Source organism: Epinephelus moara, chromosome 24, assembly GCF_006386435.1.
Source record: "Epinephelus moara isolate mb chromosome 24, YSFRI_EMoa_1.0, whole genome shotgun sequence".
Lineage (NCBI taxonomy): Eukaryota > Metazoa > Chordata > Actinopteri > Perciformes > Serranidae > Epinephelus > Epinephelus moara.
In genome coordinates, this window is record NC_065529.1 from 36323428 (window position 1) to 36348761 (window position 25334).

At 40.3% G+C, this 25334-nt stretch overlaps 1 protein-coding gene across 1 annotated transcript; it reads right to left on the reverse strand.

The window, feature by feature from the left end:
- Positions 1-461: 461 nt before the first annotated feature.
- Positions 462-25206, reverse strand: LOC126385394 (rho-related GTP-binding protein RhoA-D-like). Its single transcript, XM_050037035.1, has 5 exons — positions 25048-25206; positions 13290-13447; positions 8135-8255; positions 6089-6219; positions 462-4226 (listed from the first exon to the last, which is right to left on the reverse strand). The coding sequence occupies exons 2-5, from the start codon at positions 13443-13445 to the stop codon at positions 4053-4055; spliced, it is 582 nt and encodes a 193-aa protein (XP_049892992.1). The 5' UTR covers positions 13446-13447; positions 25048-25206; the 3' UTR covers positions 462-4052.
- Positions 25207-25334: the final 128 nt, after the last annotated feature.

The window sequence follows — 25334 nt, forward strand, 5'->3', positions numbered from 1 at the left end:
CCAAAATTTCATAAAAAAGTCATAGTATAGTATGTCGTCCACAATATGATAAAAAGTCATAGTATAGTATGACATCCAAAATATGATAAAAATGTCATAGTATAGTATGTTGTCCAAAATATGATGTTTTTATTTGCCTGAATACTTGTTAATACCACCAAATAAAATACTAATGCTGTTGGTTTAGGAACTCATGGGTTAATCCATATTTTTCTTTTTTGCATTAAGGGTTGCTTTAAATATGACCAATGCATTTTAACTAAGGCTGAAGTTACCTTATAAATGAGTCCATTTCCCAGGATTCCCAGTACAATGTGCTTCTGATCCCAGGACAGAAAAAGTCTCATTTCTTGGAAAAGTAATCCCCAGTCACAACCTTCACTGTGACTTATCATCATCTTTAATGGCATCATATGCAGTAAATCATTTCTGAGAAGAACTGACGAGGGAGGGCGAGTCAGTCTTGTCTCAAAAATAGTTTATTAACAATGTTCATGTTCACTTCAGATCAAACATTCACTACAACACTTTCTGTTTACAAAGCATTATTACAATGAGCTTTTATATAAATCTGGATCCTTTATCATTTCAAATACTTCCAGAGAAAGAAAAGAAAAAGTTACACAACACTGAGCAGAAGCTGATTCCAAAGACGTGTGCATGTAGTGCGTATGTGTGTGTGTGTGTGTGTGTGTGTGTGTGTGTGTGTGTAAGCTCACTGTAAAGACCCATGGTTTTCTCATGCAGGCATCGACATCATAAGGACAACTTCTGATATAGCGCGACATTATCTGCATACACATAAACAGCAGTATTGTACATGCTCTTAGTGATATGTTCAAACACGAGGCCCTCTGCTGCTCGAAGGGAATGCTTTCATCATCATGCTGTGCTTCCAGCTGTGGGAGTTATTCAACTATCTCCACCACCTAATTCCCAAGAATTCCTTGGCATTAAGCTTGTTGAGACCCGTGAACATCATGCCACAACTATGAAATGCATAACTCAAGAACCATGGTTTTTTCATTGATAAAAACCTGTAGTTGTGAGGATCTGAGTCTGTTATGGTGTGCTTGTTGCTGTCCACAATAATGCACAAGAGTTAAAACAGGATCCATTCTAGAAAGATCGGAGGTAACAACATTAAAGTGGTGCTTGTGTGTGTGTGACTGTAATCAGAGCCACCTCTCTGCAGAAAAACTACCATCAAAGCCTCAGTTGAGCTGTGGAAAAGAATAGTTGTATAAGTTGTAGCTTCTCCACCTCAGTTAAAGCATAAATGTGCTTGGCCAGTAGAGGGTATAAAGTTGCATAACAGTATAACAGACACAGATCCTGCCAGCTGGATAGGTTTGTTGCCTTTACTGGCATTGTAAGAAGGCTGCATGCAACATCAAAGATACCACACATTTCAACATCCACCCCTCCTTCTTAGACCGACGGCAACATGCAACCAAGGGACATGTACAGTACGTGAATGAGCAACATAGGCAGGGAACAAGGTGTGCCTGAGGACAGCCGCTGGGCCTTTCAAGCAGTGTATATCAAGATGTTAAGATTTTCAGGTCACGATTGAGGACCAGTGGACGGTCTTTGACGGGTCTCTAAAAGCTGCTTTGAAAGTTCAGTGTGTGAGATTGGCGAGGACTGCAGACTGCAACCAGCTGAAACTTCTCCAGGTTAGAATTCCTTCAGTGTTGACTGTTGGAGCCGAATGATCCACAGATGTCTTTTCCTCTCCGAAACAGACCAGGGGTCTCACTTATAAGACAATGCGTAGGATCCATACTAAACATGTACGTATGGACAAAAGCCGAAAATGGTGTGCACCAGAAAATAATTGACAATTTCTACAATCAGGCTTCCACCTCACCATGTGTCACCAATTTCCTGTCTCCAAAATGTCCGTAAGCATAGGTCAAAGTTTCTCCCATCAAGTCTGTTTTTAAAGATCACAAATTTTGCGTGGGAAGTGGCGTACGCCTCTTTCAGGCCTCGTTTTGTGCGTACGCAATGTGTATAAATGAGACCCCAAGTGATTAAAACTTGTGAAAACACTGAATAAAGCATTTTTATGTAAAAAATAAAAATGATTTTCAAACACTTTCCTCGCAGAAGGATGCAAACTATGGTGGCCGTTACGAAACCACGAATGGCCCCATGTAGAGCTGTCCGTTTTGTCCGTTCTGGGTTACTGTAAAAACATGGCGGTAAACATGGTGATCTCTAGACTAGGATCTGCTCCCTATATAGATATAAACAGCTCATTCTAGGGTAATGAAAACAAGATTCTTATTTTCAGGTGATTATACACTTAAGAAAACATGTCCCCCCTAAATCCAACACACTGAACCTTAAAGTACAGTTCATCGTGGACCCTTGATGATATTCTGCTCCTTTGACTCGAGCCATAAAACATCAAATGTTTCTTGCCAAGAAGCGAAGATCAAGACCGACATAGATCAGGATAAAGACAGACGAATAAACCCAGTTTCCATTTTTCCACAGTTGCACTAACTTTCCTTTGGCAGTGACACACAACTCTAAAACATCAAAGATGATCTTTACGGCTGCAGACAGATGTTTTTCCAGTGATGCTGAAGAAATGTGCTATAAAAGTTATGTAATTTTCCCAGACGCAAAAGCACATGATGCAAATTGATGTAACCTATGTTAACTGCCAAGATAATAGAGATGAGACTGCATTAATGGATAGGATCATAATATTTATCTTCTGAAGACTTAAAGTTTAGGACACTAATGACACATCCTCCTTAATCAAGTCTATGTTTGAAGCCATTTATAGAAACACAGCTTTGTGAAACATGTCAGATGGGTCACTCTTGACCTCGTCAGTCAGTTATCAGGGGGTGGCGTGGAGCAGCTGGTCTATCTGGTCTGGGAGAGAACAACCAAAAGGCACACCGCAACAGAGAAGGCACCGGGGAAAAACAAACTCCTCACACAGACAGCTCCTCTCAAACATGTAAAGAATGTCACCCGACTGGAAACATCCACACGCCAAGGCCAACAGCTCTAACAAGACGTGATTTCCACGACTGGGCTAACCCGTCCAACATGCGGATTCCAACAGCGGGCGTGACCGGCTGGCTTGAATCCTAGCAGAAGGAGAGCTGAACTCGGTCACCCGCAATAAACAAACAAGGGAGGTTTCTCCAGGCTTTGGCCTTCGTTTCTGTTTCAGCTGTGTCATCTCCCTGTTGGTCCTAACAGCCATTGTGCATAGTTGAGTCATATTGGCTTGTGTCTCGATTGGCCGGTTCTCACCCCCCCCCATCTAGGTCCACTGCACAGATAGTTATGAAGGATGCATGTTAATAATCAGATCTCGTTTGTTTACATGAGGCAGCTACTTTCTTTATCCTCAATGAGCAAATGTTGAGGGAGCACTAACGAAAACGACACAAGCAACCGTTTGTTGTGCTCGATGAGTCACCAGCACTGAAAGCCTTTCGTTGTGGCTTTGCTCAGGTTTCACAATGACAACACTAGCTACAGTACAATGGAGAGTCCCTCAGCTCAAATGTTAACTAGCTGACAAACAGAGATGGTGACGTACAAACTTGAAAGGAAAAAAAAAAAGGCACTAGCTCTTATGGTCAAAGATCAGGACTACCATGATGAACAGAAGTGACACTAACAGGACAGTCTGGATTTTACTCATGGAGACTTTATACAAGCTATGAAGGGTGCTGCTCGCTCAAGCTCGTGAAGAATATTGCATACAAATATGTGCATCTATCACTGCCTCGTTACGTTACAAATATAAAGAAAAACAAGTAGGAAAACATTCTACGGGTGAAGACAGAGTTTGGAAAAAAACAAATGCAAATCAACTTTAAACATCAATTTCTAAACCACGGTTGTAATATAGACAAAGTCCGTTTCCTGTATTTTGTTTGTTTGCATTTGATTCTGCCTGCGTGTTATCGTGAAATGCGAGATACAGTACAAAGATGCCATTTGGTAAAAGGTCAGTCCTTTTTTTTTTCTCTCTTATCGGTCAGTTGATTTGATGGTGTGTGGACTGCTCACAGCAGCGTGCAGCCACCTCTCTTCTTGCGCTTCCTGACCTGCAGCGCCGCTCTGGTGGCCATCTCGAACACTTCCCGAACACCGTCCTTGGTCTTGGCCGAGCACTCCAAGTAGCCAAAAGCGCTGATCCTGCCGGCCATGTCTCTGCCTTCCTCTGTCTTCACCGGCTCCTGCAGGGTGAGAGCAGAGACTGTCAGGGACTGTACAAAAATGATTAGTCATGGGGAGGGACGTTCAGAAAAGAAGGTGGGTTATGTTTCTTTTATTTTCTCTTTTTGCTGAAGGGAAGAAAATGTAATTTTTTTTTAAGGGTGACTGAATGTCATTTATTATTTTCCCACAATATCTTTAAAAAACCTGTAAATATGTCACATAAGGTGACAGTGGCAGCTTTTGGTTCAAATGTTAAAAATGATTGGGATATTTAATAACCATTTTTTGTTTTGTTTCCCACAATTTTGGCAACTGTTAATTTTACTTTGTCTACTGTGTAATTTGATGGATATGCAAAAATAATATTTCATTAATATACTGAGGTTTTTAAGGAAGTCCTGTATCTAGACTGAGTTTCCCTTTTTTTCTTTTTCATTTTCTTTTCTTTTAATTATGTATTTTAATATTATTTTATAAAATAATAAAATATTTATTTAATATTTATTTATTTATTTAATAAAATAAATTAAATCATGTTGATGTTTTCCTGCTTCTGTGAACTTATTTTTAAAACTCCTTTCTGTAAAATGAAATTAGCACAGGCACTACAAAATGATGCGTGTTATTTGATCTTTGACTCAATAAAAATACTTGAAAAAAAATAAAATAAAATAAAATAAAAAAATAAAAATAAATAGATATATATTTATTTTTATTTTTTCATTTAAATGAGAGCTTTCCTTTTAAAAAGTAAAATGTAATAAGAGACCATTAGTCAAATAATCAGTCAATCAACATAAAATAAATCTGCAACTATTTTGATAATTCATTAACTGTTTCTGCTATTTTTGGAACAAAAATGCCAAAAATTCTCTGCTTTTAGCTTCTCACACGGGATGAGCTGCTGCTTTTCTTGGACATATATGACAGTAAAGTGAACATCTTTGGATTTTAGACTGAGAAATTGTGAATGTGTGTTTGTCTTACTGCTTTTAAACACTTTATATTCATATACACTATACAATTAATACTGAAAATAAATGACTCATCTATCGATAATGAAAATAATTATCAGTAGCAGCCCTAAACATGTTCAGTTCATCTACCATCCCCAATATTTTCTGTACAGCTGAATTGGATGCACCTGTGTTTTTACGCCCGTCTACACCTTCTTAAAATGATGACAAATGTAGGCACATAGGTACAACTTGGAATGAGAGCCTCACTCTACACACTGACAGCTTACACATGTCGAGCCAACAACGTCTCTGTGACCATGTAAAAATCCATCACACTTGAACTGATGACCTGGTGCTACTCTTTGTCAAACGGCTCCTGATTTCTACAGAAAGGAAAAGCTGACAGCGGCGTTTGAAAGAGCTGGAGAGCTTTGTCAACATGTTGGACCTGGAGACAGACAGAGAATGGGCCACAGTGACAAGCTGTGACACAGTAAACCAATATGCTGCTGTCATTATAGTAAGACTGAGAGGCCACTAAGAGCCTTTTCAGAGGGCTGCCCCCGTTTGTTCCCACAGAGGGAAGTTAACTTTCAGTGACGGGCAGGTTAAAAAAATAACAGGGAGATAATGTTCACCTAATGCTTCCTCTTTCGTTTGACTTTTGCTATTTTCGACCTCATCTTAATAGCACTACAGGTAAAATATGTATGTTTGATTTTGGGGTGAACTGTCCCTTAAAAAACATGCCAACAAAGCAGTTCCCTTAAATAATTCTGACAGAACTTCACAGATTGAACTTCCTTAAATGTTTCCACCCTGCACATGTCCACATTGGTGCCTCAGTATTGTACAGGTGCCTACTTGTGCCCGATTATCCCCAATCCACAGCTGACTGACCCTCAGAGGCTTTTGTATACCTGCTTCATCTTGGCCAGCTCTCTCCGTGTGTGCTCATCGTTCCTCAGGTCCTTCTTGTTCCCCACCAGGATGATGGGAACATTGGGACAGAAGTGCTTTACCTCGGGCGTCCACTTCTCAGGGATATTTTCTGTCCCGGGAGAGAGAGAGAGACAAGAAGTGAGCAGAAAGACTTGAGAACAGAGAGAGAGAGAGAGAGGAAGGGGGGGACTATAAAAAGGGACAGGCAGTGCAGAGTCACGGCGCAGAACACTTCTCATGATGGATTGCTCTGCAGACTGCTCCAGGCAAAGATGGTTTTAGATGCACTAATCCTACTTCCCATCAAGTCCATTAAGGCATTTAACAAACAGCTTGCTTAGCTGATATGAACTGCCTTGATTCTGCGAAGATAAACACGATAACAAAATATCACATTTACACAGTTTACAGTCACAGATTTGATCATATTAGTCGGCCGTCTGTGCTGCTGCTGTTGATCCCATTTAGACTGTACACGAGAAGACACTACAGGTGAACAAGGTACATTTTTTGAATAATAAAATAATTGATACCACCATGAAAATTCCCAGAATGAGTACTGACATTAAGACGATGCATTTTCTAATTAAATATGGGCTGATATGCAGACATTACCAGGACAAAAATTCTAAATATTGGGTAAGCCTGGTTCAAAATTCTTGTTTCACTGTGTTGACGTATTAGAGTCAAAGGATTTTTAAGGAGGAGTTTTGGATATCTCTTTTTATCACTCCATGAATCAGAAAATCCTGTCGACATTTAGAATTGATTTTAAGCTCCTCCTCCTTGTATACAAAGCCCTACATGGGCTGGGACCGAGCTACATTGCTAACTCCTGTGTTAACTATTTGCCTTCAAGAACACTGCGATCAACTGCTGCTGGTTTCTTGGAGGTTCCCAGCAACAGCTGGAAGAAGATCAGGGATGCAGCCTTTGTCCGTTACGCCCCAAAGCTATGGCACACACTACCTATAGATATCAGGGGAGCTAGCTCGCTGAATATTTTTTAAAAGAAAGCTAAAACGTATCTGTTCACTTGAGCCTTCAACTAGCTCTGACGTTCCTTGCACAGGTCTGAAACTCTTTCTTTTTACGCTTTTACTTATTTACACTTCATGCTGCTGCAACGCTTTTAAAATCTTTCTTGATTCTATGATTTATAGTTTTACAATTCTATGATTTTATCAGTTCTGTTTTATTTCTCCTCTATTTTCATGTGAAGCACTCAGTGCATATACTGCCCTTATTGTAAAGCACTGCATTTCTTGTATGAAAGGTGCAACATAAATAAAGTTTATTACTATCAACAGCGATAAATAAGTCAATTTCCGCCATGTTTTTAGGAATTAAAATGTTATATAAATCTGGCTATGAATGATATAATCAAGAAACTGCTATGCAAAAACTTTCAGAGTACAGACAGGAATAAAACTGTAGTTTTTTGTGTGCAAGTGCTGCTGAAGTTGAAATTTTTGGTTCAGAGTATGAGACAAAACAGCCTTTAAAGATATATATTGTAAAATTAATTAATGAAAGACACTAGGGTAAAAATTTGAAATTGATATCACCGTGAAACTTCCCCAGTTAATTACTTACATTGAGATGATTCTTTTCTCGATTACAAGTTTTCTGAAATTTATGATTAAATATTCAAATGCGGCATTATCAAATTAAATATGCCCTTTTTTTTGCATAAAATTCAAGACCATAAATCCAGTGTTAAATAATTTTCTCTCCATAAGTCTAAAAAGAGACATGTTATACAAGCAAAATAGCCCAAATTCTCAAAATTGACCATTCATTCATCTTCTGTAACCACTTAGACTGTAAGGGGGCGCCGGGGTGCAGGAGCCTATCCCAGCTGACACTGGGCGAGAGGTGGGGTACACCCTGGACAGGTCACCAGACTATCACAGGGCTCAAAATAGACCAATGAATGAAAAAACTGTTTTCACCTGAGTGTCTCGCCTAAAATACAAACACAAGGTTTTAACAATAGCTGCAGTGTGTCAGCAGTTCCTCACCTAAACTGTCTGGGCTGTCAATGGAGAAACACATGAGGATGACATCTGTGTCAGGGTAGGAGAGAGGCCTCAACCTGTCGTAGTCCTCTTGGCCTGCAGTATCCCACAGCGCCAACTCCACCTGGCAGAAATCAGAAGAAAAACAGTGTAAGAAGCAGAAGACAAAATACACACACTGTACACAGCAGTGGATTAGAAACAAAGTGATTCTCCTGTTACTCCTTATTATCTCCATGGCCCAGCTGTTCAGACATAATCTGATCGGAGTTCAGCTTCCAGATCTGATCAGATCTTGAAAACAGGTTGTTCAGAAGAAGAAAGAATTCTGACATCAAATCCAAATCTGATATCTTATCCAGTCTTGGTCCTGATCTGTATCAAACCTTTGGTGCATGTTGTGCAAAACTTTTACAAGGACAGGGTTACATTTAGGCTTACCTTACCTTACTTGATTCTAACTGACATTTATCACTTTATATTAATTACAATGACACAGTCAAAAGTAGTTCCAATAATCACATTCCCCTTCCTGTCCTCTGTCTCTTCAAAATAAAAAAACATGCAGCAACCCCATGCTGGTTATTCCACCTGTTGTTCTTCATTGGCCTCCCATTTAAAGCGTTGCTTATCCAGTTTAGGTAATCCTGAAATATTTGTATCTGGATCAGGGTGATCCAATCCATCGTTGCCTTGAAATAACAGAGCAAAAGTAAGATGGATTAGCTGATCCTGGCCAGCAAAACATGGGATTTCCAAATCATTCTGATCCAGATAACTTCATTTTTACAACTGGGTTAATGAGATAAAATAAGATAAGACAAAACTTTATCAAACCCAAAGGACTGTGCCAGAAATTGTTACAAAAAACAAACAAACAGCACAGTACTAAATGTAAGGTGTATAAGGAGCAAAGCTAACACAAGTGCCTTAAAAACTAACAATAAAAGTGAGATAAATTTAGTAAATAATGACTCATTCATCATTTTGTTGAACGTTTTGTAATTTAATCCCTTCTCGTGGGCTTAAAATTAAAATTAGCTGTGCACACAGAGTTGCTCGCTGTTCCAGATGACTACACAAACATTAAACCAGTCACAACATCATTAGTGATGACGTTTCTTTTCTCATCCTCTGAGAGTCGTGACTGTTTAAAGTATGACGAATGCACCCCGAGGCAACCAGTGCCTCTGAGTATTCTTCCCAAAGGCCGCTGCTTTAAATACCAGGGAGTAAATAATATTAAGATTGTTTAACCTCGGGACATTTATCTCCTCTTGACACACATACCTCGCATCCCGATCATAACTTTGTGTGTTTTACCCCGGCTGCATTCCTTTTTTAGATATTCGCTTCTCATCGCCGCTGCAGCTCTGACCTAATCAGCTTCATAAGTCTGTTATGTTCTCAGTGTTGTGGAAATGAACTCGGGGACTGGCCTCATCCCATCACACCACTGATTAATTCAATTAGGGAAAGTGGGAGATTAGCAAGCATCAAACCAGATACCTTCTGTCCCTGTACGGGCATTAACAGCCGCTCTTTACCCGGCTCTCCGCTCTTTAGCTGACTCACTGTGTTCAAGAGGGGGAACTTCTGCAGAAGTTTTAAATACTGAAAACTTTACTGAATGACAAAAGATCCTGGTGTGCCCACAGAGAGCGCAAGCATCAATCCCAAAATAGAGGTTTGCAGAGGCAGAGGGTGGGAGGTGGCTGCACACTGTTGAGACTGCATGAGCAACCGGAGCGCTCATGTTCCCACTGGACTTGTGAGCTGCAGACGTTGGGGAGGAAAAGAAATAGGGGAAAAAACAGCTATTTTTAGAGGCTGCCCAATCCGCTGGAGGTGAGAGAGAGAAAATGTCTTTATCCCCAAGAGGGAGGGAGCTCAAATTTAGGGGCTGAGAAAAGAAATCTAACGCTGCTGGTTGTATAATGGGCTAATTCTTATGGGGCTGCTGTCCTCTTTAAAGTTCGAGGGGGGGTAATTCACTCATATCTTCACCAAAATGATCCCCCTCTGGACTGATGTCCATCATGGATCCCTAACTTTATATTTCCTCTCCAGAACACAACAGTTAACCTCCTCCTCGCCCCCCCACCCATCTAAGTATGACCAGGACAGGAAATGAGAGACGTTTATCGGGCAGGAGGGTCCTGGCGGGAGGAGAGGGATTGCCGGGAGACATCCCTGTTCCCTGTCTGAACAGGAAGCTGGGAAGTAGAGTCATTTCCTGTTTTGCCAAGTGGTGATCCTGCAGCGGTGGTCGGCTCAAGAGAACAAAACCCTTTGACATAACACACCATCTGCGGCTCAGACCCGAGCCTCGCTGACCGACTCCCCGTGACTCAGATTCAAGACATCACGCACTCTTGGGAGCAGGACTCTAACGTAGTTTGGTTTCATAACTGCATCTAAAATAACTCCCTATTTACGCTATAGTGCAGTGTGAAAATTACAGCTGTGGAGACTCGGATGCCCCAAAAAAGACGATGATTCATTGTGTCCCAAATCTCAGATGATTGCTCACGGTACTGCCCTACAAAGACAAACGATCTGAACTCACAAGAGAGTACAACTAAAAAAATGACTTTAAAGTTGTTTTGGTGTCCAGCTTAATGATTTGTAGACATTATTTTAAAAATGTTCTGCTCAAACTTGACCTCTGACCTTTATTGGAAACTCGGCACTCTGCCTTCGCATTGTCTGCAAATAATAAGGGGTCATGGCGAGGCAAAAGGCATTAACTTCCATTTGATCTCTCACTTTGTTTTGATTACAGTAAGCGATATACTGCGTAATAATTATGACCTAAATAGAATCTAGTGATATATCATGAAACTATCCACCTTATATGATATAAACAATATAAATCAATCTGTTTGTAGGGTTTTTTAAAGAAACACTTTACCCTCCTGAGACTTGAACTTTTGTTTGGTGTGCATTTTTAATTTCTCCTACTATTTAGGATCAGTAGGACCCCAGAAGTATAAAAACTAAACACTGTGAAGAACAATTAAGTCCAAGTGTCCTAAAACGAGACGATAGTAAAGCCCCAATGTCTTCAACGAGTACTTCCTAATTAACAGCGTCTTAGCTAGTAACTGTTGCTAAAATTGGTCAAATTTGTTGCCATATCAAGCTTCAACCATAAAATGTGATCAGGTTTTGGACCTTGTTCGCTTTAGTGTCGGGATCAGCTGCAGACTGACTTGGCGGAGATGGCTGCCATCTTGTTTTTACATGGATTAGTGTATTGGGCTCCTACTACCACTTGGTGGACCAAAAAGTGTCCACGAATGAGGACAACAGGTCTAACTTAAGTAAAATGAAGTATAAGGTCCAGTAAACCAAGAATGTGATGTCCTCATGAGGACGCAGGGTCTCAGGAGGTTACTTTATCTTTTGATAGTATTATATATTACCAGCTCATATCATTAGGACCAGACTGGGTGAACTTGTATTTGTATTGAATTAAAACAAAACCTTACAGTATTATTTTTCCTAACCCTCCAAACTGCATGTTGCAACGCCAAACACAGTAACTTCATTTGTGGGTTAACAAAGCATCCTAATCGCAATGAAACAATAGGGAAACAAAACCCACTACTTTCTACGAAAGACAACACAGGAGACACAAGATATTTGTCTACATAATAGAGCAGGTTTTAAAATTAACTTTTAACAAGAAGGATTTCAGACAGAGCACCTGTAACCAGCTGCTAAACCCCTCCCCCCGAGCTTGGCAGCCCTAACTAGGCTCAGCAGCAGGTCTGTCCAGCTTTGGATTTCTACATGTTAAGGAGGTGCTCATGGGGCTGCAGCAAGACGGATAGAGTGTATATGAAGAGTGTAAGGAATCCATCAAACAGTGTGTTTGTCTGCTCTAACTTAAGATGCTAACTAGCTTCTAGCTGCAGTAGTAACCTAACCCAGCGATACTTCCAAGGCCGAGTGTTCAAGTTAATTCAACTCAATTCACTTTCACTTTATTTATCCTGAAGGAAATTCTTGTGCCAGAGAATGCTTCACATTTCAAGTATTGTAACCACACTCTAACATTCACAACCAGAACAACCACTGGGTTCCCCAGGTCAGGGTCACTGGGCCCAGTTTTAGAAACAGTAGAGTATTAAATATCTGGCAAAATATACAAATATACAAGAAGTGTTTTCAAGGAGCAAAACCAGTGCCTAATAGAGTAACAATAGGATTAAGATAAGTACAAGAGTTACCAAAAATGAATCACCTGATAATCAATGTTATATTGTATATGATATATTGATGGAGAAATGATATTGCACACAGAATTCTACAGTATTCTGTGGAGTTACAGCTATTTAAAAGAGTCTTGCTCACAATAGCACATCCACTGGGCAGTATATCCCAGTATGTGAAAGCTGATTCTGAATGCCAAGGGTGCAGGATTTGTTTCAGCTTTAGGGGCCAGAAAATTTTGAGTATCAAACACTTAAATTTCCTTCATTCTGGTGAATTTTTATGCACAAACTGTGCCTTTTCTGCATCGGATCATGGTGTTAATGTCTTTAACTTCGTCAAAAAAAAAGTTCTCCGTTACTTTAATGTTTTTATTGGGTGGACGAATGCACATATTCTAAATTCTGCATCCCAAAATCTGTTGGCAGCTCTGTCCTGCTCTTTACTGTGTTTAAAGAAGTTTGCACTCCAGCAACCTGAGCACACATTACTCTGGGTACCAAACACATCTCTAACTCTAATAATGTTAGAAGTGAAAACACTGAAAATACAATACAATATAATTAAATATCCGAGTAAGAAAAGAAATTATAGAATTAAATAAGTCTGATCTATTATTTTTTCACTATCATATCTAGCTCTATGTTGCAACAGTGCTGTTTCTATATTTTCATATTGTCTACATGGATCATCAAATGAGGATACTGATTTCTCTACCTTGAATCTGCAGCTTTAGCCATCTAGTGTGTATTAATGTCCTCTTCTACAGGACTCTCCTTATAAACAGATTGGTCAGTTAGGTTGATTCATATCATTTTAAAAGGCAGCATTGGAAAGAAATGGAAATGGAAAGACTTTCTATGTGGATGACGACATCTTAACTGCTCAGATGGGCGACGACATCTTAACTGCTCAGATGGGCGTCAAATGTACAGACCTGTTTTCCATCAACCTCGATATCAGCGATGTAGTTCTCGAACACTGTCGGGACGTAGACTTCAGGAAATTGGTCTTTACTGAAAACAATGAGAAGACATGTTTTCCCGCAAGCTCCGTCTCCGACAATCACCAGCTTCTTCCGAATGGCTGCCATCTCTGTTGGGGAAACGAGAGGAGGGTTTTTACAAGAATCTGTCACATTCACAACATTCCAAAAGTGAAACAAAAAGACTGCTGCGTGTCAAATTTATCAGCAGTACTACAAAAGACAAAAGAAACTTTTAAGCCGTCATGGGAGATTTCGCTTGTCATACTGCAGGAACAAACACAGTCACACTTTGTGTATTGTACACTACGGATATTTAAATTATTTGTAAAGATCACAGGAACACAAGATAAGATACAAAAAGTTTTTCTGCTCCTGCTGAGTGGCTCCACAGCGGCCACTCTGACGTCTCTGACTGACAGTGCTGCATTGCATTACACCTAAGGGAACGCTCTCTGATCTGCACGTTGTCACAGACAACTGCAGTCACAGACCTTGAATCCCTGATGACAAATCTAGACTACAAAGCTACATGAAGAACAGAGGGAAAGGAGGAAGATACTGGAGGAGGAGGAAGGGGGGGGGGGGGTTGTTGAGACAAGAAGGGACATGAAGGAATGCGCTATCAGGCTCCTGCTCCGCCCTGTTTGTTTCCCTCTGCAATGTGTGTGGAACAGAAAAGCGTCCGGGAAATCAGAGCAGCTGGTGAAGTATTTGCTGGAGAACAAAAAAGTAGACAAAACTTGACCCTCCGTTTGATGTCTCCAGATGCTTCTCCAGGAATACAACATCCTAATTCTCTCAAAATTACCTTGTATTAAAGGAACAAGAGCTAAACCTGCTGCACATATGCTGCTCCAGTGTGAAGATGTAATTGCTTACATGGGGCTCACAGAGTTGTGAGCGTGTGTATAAACTGCAGAAGAAGAAAAAACATGCAAGTATTTACCGCTAAAACAAAACCATGTCAAACAAAGGTGGCTGCGGGGTTACATTTTACAACTACGCTTGAAGCTTTGCTGGTTTCCTGTGTACAAAATACAATCCATAAAACCAAGAGGACAGAGAACATTTCTGCAATAAGCCCAGATGAGAACAGACTGGTTTAGTTGGTGCAGCCTGTGTGGGGGATGAGTTAGCAGTGCAGCTGATGGATGAGCTGGAGCCCTGCTGCCTGGGAGCAGCTGTGCATATAGTCATTTGGCTCCTCACCTCATCCACTTTCTGCCAGACAGTCTTGACAGCAATCCTCTTCACGAGGGCACCCACTTATCAGGGGAAATTAATCTTTCAGTGCTGCTGGCGAAACTTTTGAGTTGAGTCTGCCCCGACGCCCACTTTTAATCTCTGCCCGGATGCATAGCAACAGCGGACCTGTCGGTATGCAGCGTCAAATAACAAAAAATCATCGCATACGACGTGAGGTTATTAGTCAAACTATTGTTTGTTTGGTTTCGTAACAGATCTGTGGATTAGTGTCACCAATTTCATCTAGTTGGCTGGCTAAAAAAAATCATTTCATCCATGCAGGGCTGAGGGATTTGTGCGAAATTAATATCTCAATCTTCTGACATTTCGAAGCTAATACCTGCCAGCATTTGCAAAGTCTTAACAAATTATTAAACTGAGTTGACGTTTCTGAAGAAAACGAAAGGGATGCCATATATTACACTTACTAAAATAATAGTTTGACATTTTGGGAAATATACATATTTGCTCTCTTGCAGAGAATAAATTATAAGATTGATGCCTCTCATGTCTGTACAGAAAATATGAGGCTATCGCCAGCAGACACTTAGCTTAGCACAAAGACTGGAAACAGCTGGCAGATGGATGTAAAGGGAAAAATGTCCTTCCCAGTTTCCCAAAACCCAAAGCGAGGTCCTGTTTTGTCCAACAAACAGTCGTACAAGACAAAAAGAATCCAGGAAATACTCACGTTTGAGAAACAGGAACCACAAAATTTAGTCATTGTTTCCATAAAGAATAACTCAAAGATCGACTCATCACTGCAGCTCTGCAGCTATACTCATTTTAAAGGGACAGTTCACCACAAAATCAAAACTACATTTTTTTTTCTCTTGCCTATAGTGCTGTTTATCAGTCTAGATTGCTTTGGTGTGAGTTGCCAAGTGATGTCTGCCTTCACTTAAATATGATGCACACTTCCTCCTGCACGGTGATCTGGTTGTCAGGTGTAGTTCGGCAGAAAGAAAATAGTTCCTTCGTGAAACTGCTCACATGAAGCTCAGTGGATTATCTTGAGTAACCCGGTCATGCATTCTGAAAAGAGACATTGCTGTTGAGTTTCTCAAATGTATTTTTTGGCACTTTGAGCACCACAAGCTGAGTGCCATCTAGTTCCATTATACTGGAAAGAAGGCAGACATCTCTGTGGTCGATATCTCCAACACTCTGCAACTCACACCAAAACAATCTAGATGGATAAACAGCACTACAGGTAAGAGGAGGAATATGTATTTTTGATTTTGGGGTGAACTGTCCCTTTAAAAAGTGAGTTACAAAGTGAGCAAAGAAACTCAGGAAAGAGTAAAAAGCAAAAACAAGGATACAAGAGGAGAGACTGCTCCCCGGCCCTGTTTCCATGGATATTTAGACTTGGCATAACCAGTAGCCACACTGGAAATTTTGGGTGTGTTTGCTTGTTTGACAGTTTATAACATCTTGGGTTTGTTCCCCCCTTATGGGAATACTGGTCTGGTCATGGTTTGTTCACATTTTCTTCCTCGTGCCCAGAGCCCCACTCCCTCTGGTGCAGTGTGTTTGGTTTCAGCCGCACAGATTGAGCCAAAGACTCAAGTTTGAATTTAGGCTGCTGGAGCAAACACTGGGTAGTGAGCACACTCCTGTTGTTTCTACAAGTTTAATATGTATTGAAAGACAACAGCCCAGTATAAGGAGGAGGGGATGACACCTAAATAAGATGGCTTTCCACTGTTCCAGACCAACAAACAACAAAAGCTGGTATTTTTTAACAAGAGGTCAGGACATTTGTAGCAACAAACATGATCTTTTCCTGACCCTAACCATGTGGTTTTTGTGCCTAAGCCTCGCCACACATTAATCACAGTGTTGTCATAAAATAAAGTTGAAAATTGTAAGTTTAAAAATATCCGCTACATATGAAATGTTCCAGTGTAACATATCTGTGGTTTGCAAAAAACAGTCAATGTCAACATTTATTCTTGCTGGAGACAAACAGGCAAAACCCCTGAATATGATGTAACACGACGGCCAAATATGATCCCCCACTTCAGCTGCAGTTGCAAAAGATTCGACTATTATGAGACTATATTCAACAAAAGACAGAATACTTAATGAGAACACAGACTGCATCCACTTTGATACTGAAATCTGGAACAGTATCTTTTGATTTCCAGGGACTGCCAACTGGCCCAGAGACGGCCTGAACTATATGATGGGTTCAAAACCGAGCGAGTGGGAGACAGCAGCACAGAGGCCTCAGAGGCTCACCCTGTGAAACAAAACAATCCACTTCCTGTTCTGTGCAGCCCGGGAGGAGCTTTTGGCTGCAGTTCTGTTTGGACAGGCCTCAGCAGAGCCGGGACACGGAGAGGGCTGCCAGAGGCAACGCAGCACAAGCAAGCAAGCAAGCATGCTTACTCACACATACGTGCACATGTGCACCATGGCTCTCTTTGCACAATGATAGTTTGTCATTGGTGGCAGTGATATCAGGAGCCAATGACGGAACATCTTGACACATTGGTTGAAGGAAATTATGCGTGAAAATGTCCCATATTGTCACAAACTGTGCCCAATACTCAGGACGTCTATGACTGATGTCCTCCATTTAGGTGCTAATGGATACTAATGACAGCAACAACTGAGGAGGAAGTTTAGCTGGTTGTCAGTGGTAACAGATTTCACTAGCGCTGTCATCCAGATCAAGCCCATTCATTTTGTTTCATCCAGCATTCATCCTCTCCACATTCATATCCAAGACTGATCTCACCCTGATGCAATCAAATAGGAATAGGAACCACTTATCTGCAACCAGTATCAGCTGGCTGACCTTTGACCTCCACACAACAGAATGAAAGCGAAAGGTGTCGCCGAGAGATTAACCACCTTCATGAAAGCTGTGACAGTAGCAGGCGCAGTTCAGCATCATTCTGTCGGCTACATAACCATCACTCAGCTCGGGGTGCAGACATTTTCATTTACCTGTCACTGTGACTCCGCATAACACAACTGAGATTTATCCAGTGGCGCAAAGAGGAATGCTAGAACATATTCATAAAGTCTTCAATCACGCAGAGGTTGACTGAGGAGCAACTGTAACTTTGAGACAGCAGGAACACCGTGTTACTTACAGGCTAAAACATCTAAGAGACACAGTGTAAGGAAAGATAAAACAACACTGAGCTGACTGAACTTTAGTTCACTCGTCTGACTGCAGTAAGTCAAAACACAGACTGGAGAACAACCTGATACAGTGATATAAACTATTTATATATTTTTCCTCTCAATCTTTCAGCAATGGTTCCAACATTTTTGGTTCTTGACCCTCTGAAATAAGCATTGTCTAAAGGCCGTGTACTACTGTTTATCTCACAACCATCGCAATGGAAGATAAAATAATTCCCGGCATACTATCTTTCCAGAGTTGCAAAATACTGTATCATAGTATCATAATCCGATGGAACGTGTTTTGGCGACTGAAAGTCCTTAAATTCACAGATCTGTTGCTGAAACTGAACTTCCTCGATTGTATTTCATGACTCAAAGATACCTGAAGCAACATGCGCCAACCAACACAGCCCAATTTCAGTCTGAACGCCCGTTAGTACGACTCTCGTCACAGGCTGCGTTAGGCCTCTGTCTATAAGTTATAAGTAGTCCAACAAAAGATTGATTCTCTTTTCTGAGAGTTTTATTTGAACACAGGCCTGAAGGGGTTGACCCACAGGTTGCAAACGACAATTGCATCCTTACTTTCTTAGTACAGCAAAAACAATTATACCATTCTTAAGTCAATACAGTGAATATGAAGCAACATGCAGCACAGCTTAGCTTAGCATTAAGACTTTGAACACGGGTTAAAAGCTTGCTTGGCTCTCTCTAAAGATAAAGTATGTAATCCACTGACCACCACCTCTAAAAGCTCACTAATTAACCATAGAATGTATATAAAGATGGACGACGTGTCTCCTGCCACTGTACAAACATGAAGCCAAAATATCCTGGATACGGCTGCTGCCATCTTGCGCTAGTGACATAATTTGGAGCCAGAGTCTGTGCAGCAGAGATCTGGGCGGTATCCAGCTCCCGCCAATGCACTCATCCAACCAATTGTGAGTAACGCATTGATTGCAGGCAAACCAATTTGCTCACATAGTTGTCAATCATGACTTAAACTCCGTTTAATAGCATCAAATAACTAATTAAAACCAAAAACAACAGAAAAACAAACACTTAAACAAATATTACTGAGACAAAAACTACATAAAATGACAGAAACCACATTTGGGAAACCTTTATTTGATGTGTACTCTGAGATTTTAGTTTGGCCCATGTCCCATCTGCTAAGATGGAGGAGGTGGGGTTTATGACCTATACTGCAACCAGCCACCAGGGGGCAATCAAAAGGTTTTGGCTTCACTTTTGGGGAGCTGTCACCTTGTCCATCTTTATTATGGATTATGTATGTAATTTACACATTATATATATATTTTTTTTTAAAGTCTGTACACACACAAACAGAGGTGACGCCATATTACTTACAAAGACTTGAATTAAATACATTAAATAAGATAATTTCATATAATTACTCTAATATTGTCCAGTAATTGTACAGATCACTTTTATTTTCCCCTTTTGTAACATCCAGTTGTAAATTCCATCATGGAGGATGGCAAAAAGTTAAGAGAGCCTCACCTAATTTGACCATCCTGCTCTTGTCTACTAAAATGATAACTGGTTTGTTGTCTGCCAGATTCCATGTGGACGCAGCATATTACTTTGCCAGGAGCCATAACTTTGATCATCCAATTTTAAAGAGGGTCAGTGTCATTAGATTCACATCATCTACATAGAGTTTACATTTTTTACTTACTTGGCTACAAAGACACTATCAAATGCTGAAAAAAGAAAACCTCTATGAGGTCAGCTAGCGTTGAAACAATTTCATGGTTCATCAATGAGTTAATGACTACAAAATCTATCACCAACCATTCTGATAATCTATTAACCGCTTAAATATTTATCAAGCAAAGTTATATTATTAACATGTAAATCTTTTGGGGTTTTGAATTGTTGGTAAGACAAACCCAAACACTTAGCACATCCAATTGTAATCAAGGAAATTGTAGTGGACATTTTTGGAGTGTTTATTGACTTACAAATTATTTAAAAATATTGCACATATTAATTCATAATGATCAGAATAGTGTAGGTCAAAGTTAACAGAAATACAGTATGGAAGCCGTCGCAGTACATCTGAGTTCACTGTGTCACTGAGCAATAAAGCAGACAAAGTGTAAAGTAAATGCTCTCAGACTCAGGAAAGCAGACATAAACTCGATGCAAACAAAACACGAGGAGCCATTAAAATACATATGAAAGCAAAGCACCTTTACGTCCTACAACTATTTGAGCAATGCCCTGGGTTAATGAACACACCACCTCTCTGTCTCTAAGGAGGTTTCCTGAGGCTTATAGGGGCCAAAAGGAGTTATGCAACAAGCTGAGCAGAGTTAGAGGAGAGCAGAGCAGAGCGTGACCCTGAGGTAGAGCTGCCGTTCAAACCTCTATGACTTTTAATTCAACAACAATGCCGAGCATCGACAAACATCCAACCAATAAAAAGGGCCTGCTGTTCCTGAGATGATGATGACTTTTTCTGTTCTGAGGTCCTGCAAACAAGCAAACATATTACAGGAAATGAGGCCGAGCGTGATTGTTTTGCTCGTCTAAGAGGCTTCACGGGGTCGCACCTCTTTCTTTTATTCACAACACTAGACCCAGAGAGCCCGCAGTTACAGATCAGCTGTTATCAACATTGAAAAGTTATTTCCTGGCTCTTTTTATGTGTGTTGCCACTACACAGTGGTTGTCAAGGGGCGCAGTCAAACTTTGGTTGTAGATTACAAGCTTCATAACTAACAGAGCAATAAAACCAAGGCTGGGTTTTCACTGTTTAGCAGTTGGACAGATAAACATTCACCTAGAGATTACAAGTCTAGTCTAAACCTCTGTGGAACAATGCAAAACTTTACTACAGATTCAAAAAATGTACTTCAGGGATGTGAAGTTTTACAGAAATGCCCTCCAGCAGCTTTGGCACCAACTCATTTCTAATAAGGAATTTGTGTTTTTACAACTATTTTTCACGAGAGACACGAGCTAACAGGCTGATGCTGCATTTTCACGAGGAAAGAAACCTTCAGATGTGAAGGCACGCAAGAATTTGCCTCTCCTCTGCAAGTCTGTCAGTCTGACAAATGGGCCAAAGTTCATAAACTTGCAGAGGTTGTGGCTGAGACAGGCAGCGTGTCTTCGCCACCTTTAACCGGGTATGAAAACATCTGACAGGAAGTAACAGACATCAGATGACATACAAGATCAGACGTTGGGTGATGACTCAAAACCTAATCTTACATGAGAGCTTCGGGCCGTGTCAGATCGAGCATCTATGGGTACAATGTAGAGATTCCTGAGTGTAAGCTGTGGACTTGAGTGCATAAAATTGAAAAGTGAGTGCTGAGCCCTGTTACACAACAAGAGGAGAATATACAGAGGATCAGGTCAGCCTCTTACATTCTTTGGGCGTATGTTACAAACACAACCAGCTCTTTAGTCTCACTGAGTCATGGATTTAGTGGTACACCCATGGAAATAACCAAATGTCCCAAAACTCAGCCAGCCCATGAAATAAAACCAGGTATGACATCTCCTTTAAGGACTTTGGAGGACATAACCCTTATCCATACAAAGAAAGAAAAAAAGACTCTTAACTCATAATAAGGGAACTTAAAGGAGATTTTTTGAGGAAATAACTTTGGGGAAATACTTATTTGCTCTTGACCAAAGTTGGATGAGAAGATCAGCACCACTCTCATATGTCCCCTAAAGCTAGAGCCAGTTAGCTTAGCATAGCATAAAGAAGTCTCAGCTGGCTTCCTGGCAACTACAAGGCAAAAACAAGACTAAGTCACTGCTCCCAGCCAAGAAATAGGCCAGTAAATAGAGTGGAAGGAGTCCTAATACACAGAAATAAGTTAGCATGTCTGAAGTTTTGGTTCCCTAATCTTTAAGTCAACAGTTTTTTTAATGGATTTTCAGTTAGCTGCTTAAAATAAGGTCTGTGGTTAACACAAGCTTAAGAGATTTCCACACTTTGTTCCACAACATAAATATGTCAGTGAATACCCCACTTGTGAATTTGGAAGCTTTTACGTGTCTTAAAAAAAGCAGTTGCTAACAAGTGGCTAAATGAGTCATAACGTCGAACACAGCTTTCCAGCCTTGTTGACCATAGTGTAGTTTGTTTAAAGTGTTCCTATCATTTACAGTCCCCGGCATGATAGCTTTCCAGAGTTGCAAAACACCGTATCATTGCATCATAAGTTACTGTAATGTGTTTTGGTGACTGACAGTCTTCAGGTTCACAGATCTGTTGCTAAAACTGCACTTCCTGGATTGTATTTCACAGAAACCTGAAGCAACATGCGCCGACCAACGCAGCCCGATTTCAGTCTGAACGCCTGGTAATACGACTCCCGTCGCAAACTGCATAGTTGTAAACAGTCCAAAAAAAAGGAGTGATTCTCATTTCTGATACTTTCTTTGAACACAGGCCTGAAGTGCGGGGCTGACCCACAGGGTGCAAACCACAATGGCATCCATGACTACAGAACGCCATAATGTCGAACATGGCTTTACAGTCCCCTTGTGGTGGCAACGCTGAGGTCATGTGATCATAGTGTAGTTTTTCATAGTGTTTGTATCATTTATAGCTAGTTAGCTTTTTACTTCTACTAATTTGCGGAGATTATCTTGCTGAACAAAACCTTTAAGTATCATGAATGTTTGTTTGCCACAGAGCTTTTTTTCTGCAATAATCCAAAATTCAATGGAAAACTCCCATTTGCTTTTTGACAAGGAAACCAGGGCAATGCTAATTTTCGTATCAGTCTAGAAATAAATGTCATCCCTGCAGCACTCTATAACCCTCATGGATGAATTAAAAGAAATGGAAATGGGACTTAAGAATAAATAAATGAAAACTGCATGGCAAGTACGTAGCTAAACATTTTTTAAAATGGTGGTCAGTGGCTACAATGTTTATTGGGCCAATAGGATTTTTTCGTTGTTGTATGACTAGCACAAACTGGAGTCAAGGCTAAATGGCGGCACTGCATCCTACTTTCTTTATATATCCATGATAACCTGCCATAAAATTTCAACTTGTTGCTTTGACACTTACGTTTTTGTTCAGATTAAACTAATGAATTAAAAAAAAGTTAATTAGTGAAGTTAGTTTTTCCCCCATTTACAGTCTTTATGCCAAGCTAAGCTAAACTTTATAATTACCGCACCAGTACTGAACTATTCCTGAAAATCCACTGACATCACTATGACTGGGCCTAACAACTAGAGCTTGTCTAATCCATGTATTGGCCGGCCATTTACAAATTAACGGCCCGCAGCCCGGCCACTTTTTAACCGCTTCCGTCAAGCAGCCGTGAATGTATAAATACACTAAAGGAAGACACTTCTGCTCTCAAAGCCTATTGAGAGGAAGTAGGGCAAGACAAGAGAGTCGAGTCAGCTGGTGGCAGCTGCAATGTGGTGACTAAACTCAAAGACAAGAGGCAGAGGATTCACTACAGAGCTCTGAGAGAAGCGACCGACACCTCATGACTCACTCGGCAACTCAGTTCATCAGCAAACAAACCAGATCTCCTCAGCCTGAGCACATCTGTTCCTCCAGGGACGAGCGCGAGGGCCGCGACTAATGATTCTTTTCATTATCGATTAATCTGCTGATTATTTTCTTCATTAATCCATGAATCATTTGGGCTGTGATCTCAGGAAATTGTTTAAAATGACTAACACAGTTTCAGGGTGACAAGCTGAAACTGCTGGTTTGGCCTGAACAGCATTCAGAAAGTGAAATAGATTCTGCTTACTATCAAAGAAGACTGAAACCAACAGCATTTTTTACATTTAAGAATCTGGGATCTGCAGATTTCAGGCTTTTTTGACCCCAAATTCATCATCAAAATGGATGCAGATTCTTTGTCCCTCGGTTTGTAGATGCAGTTTGTGAGGAAATTAGTGGTACATTAATTGAAAAGTTGAGAAACAGAATATTAAATCAACAACAATTTGCTGACACTAACAATTTAAACAATTGTCCATTAACAAACCAAGCACTCCATTAACAAACCAAGCACTCTAAAGATTTCCCCTCATGCTCGGTTTAATTGTGATGTAAACTTTTTACTATTTACTGACAGTTTATGGATGAAAAAAGAAAAATTAATCAACAGATTCATCAATAATGATGGCAAATACTAGCTAGAGCCCTAATATATACCAGCAGCATTACATTTTGAAGACACTAACGCACAAGTGTGTAGTTGAACAAGCTGATTTTGAGTATATGAAACTATAATTTTCCAGTTTTCAGGGCTGCAACACTTAATTATCAATAATTCAGTCGAATCGATTGCTTTGATTGTTTAGTCTAGCCTACAAAATGTCAGAAAATAGAGAAAAATGTCAATCACTGTTCCCCAGAGCCCATCTTGCCTTCTTCAAATTTCCTCTTTTGTTCAAATACCAGTCCAAAATTCAAAGATATTCAAATTATAATGACATAAAATGCAGAAAAGCAGCAAATATACACATTTAAGAAGTTGGAATGAGAGAATATTTGGCATATTTGCTTGATAAATTACTAAATTATTATCAGAATTGTTGAAAAACTGTTAATATTTTTGTCAGCAGCTAATGGAGTCATTGACTAATTGTTTAAGCACTTATAGTTTTGCTGCCAACTGTATCAAGAATATTTTCTGCATGAAAATACATTTGAAACAGGTCGTATTAAGAAGGATGAGGGCAATTATTATTAATTTATGTGAATTTTAAGTTATCATAAATGTGACCTTCCTGTTTAAATCAGATTAAAAGCCCTTTCTCTAACATAATTAAGCCAATTTGGGCGTTTTAGCCTAAATAAGTCACCAGATTTCCTCCCCCTCGTGTTTTGTTGTGTTTGCAAATCATTGCTGGCAGTTCAAACAACGCCCTCTGAGAGCTGGGAGTCTTAATAATGAGGAAATTAAGAGTTCCCAGGAATAGAAATGGCTCATTAGGAGATTTGCCATGCGGAGTTGCTTATTGAGGTCGCAGCACTTGGACACACTGTACATACCAACAGGATCTCATCTGCTGCTTTGACTTTGAAACTACCAACAATGAAGCTATCAACAGTTGTACAGAAACACGCCCTGACAACTACACTCACACTGGATATAGACTTCATTACAGCCGGGGATTAAAGTCCTACCTGAGCAGGGAAACAAGGCGAGTGTTAGTGTGAGGACAAGCCACCACCTTGTTCTCTCACCCAAGTAAGTGAGCCATAATTAGACTGTCGACTTGTGTCAAATAAGAACATTGAGTCAAACTACAGCTTCCGTTTCATAATTACCTGTCAGCAGCCAGATGAGAGGTTTTTATAAATATTAATCCCCGCTTGCTCTTTCCTCTTGATCGTGACACACACATACACACATGCACACACTCACTTCTTGCTGCAGTATTCGCTAATTTTACAGAGAGGGTGCTGAGAAACGGGGCAGGCGAGCAAGATCCTCCCACCGACACGGCGACAAGCTAGGCTAGGCTAACTGACTACCGCTTCCGGTCGGGACTTTCAAAATAAGAGGGCCAGGTCGTTAAAGTAATACATGGCGATCCTCTATACTCAAATAAATA

What these genes read in the sequence shown, in the direction of transcription:
- LOC126385394 (XM_050037035.1), bottom strand. Translation starts at nt 13,445, where the DNA reads ATGGCAGCCATTCGGAAGAAGCTGGTGATTGTCGGAGACGGAGCTTGC. An exon ending in TCGAGGTTGATGGAAAACAG is followed by an intron (nt 8,256 to 13,289) that starts GTCTGTACATTT and finishes GATTTCTGCCAG; the next exon opens with GTGGAGTTGGCGCTGTGGGA. An exon ending in AGCTGGCCAAGATGAAGCAG is followed by an intron (nt 4,227 to 6,088) that starts GTATACAAAAGC and finishes CTCACCCTGCAG; the next exon opens with GAGCCGGTGAAGACAGAGGA.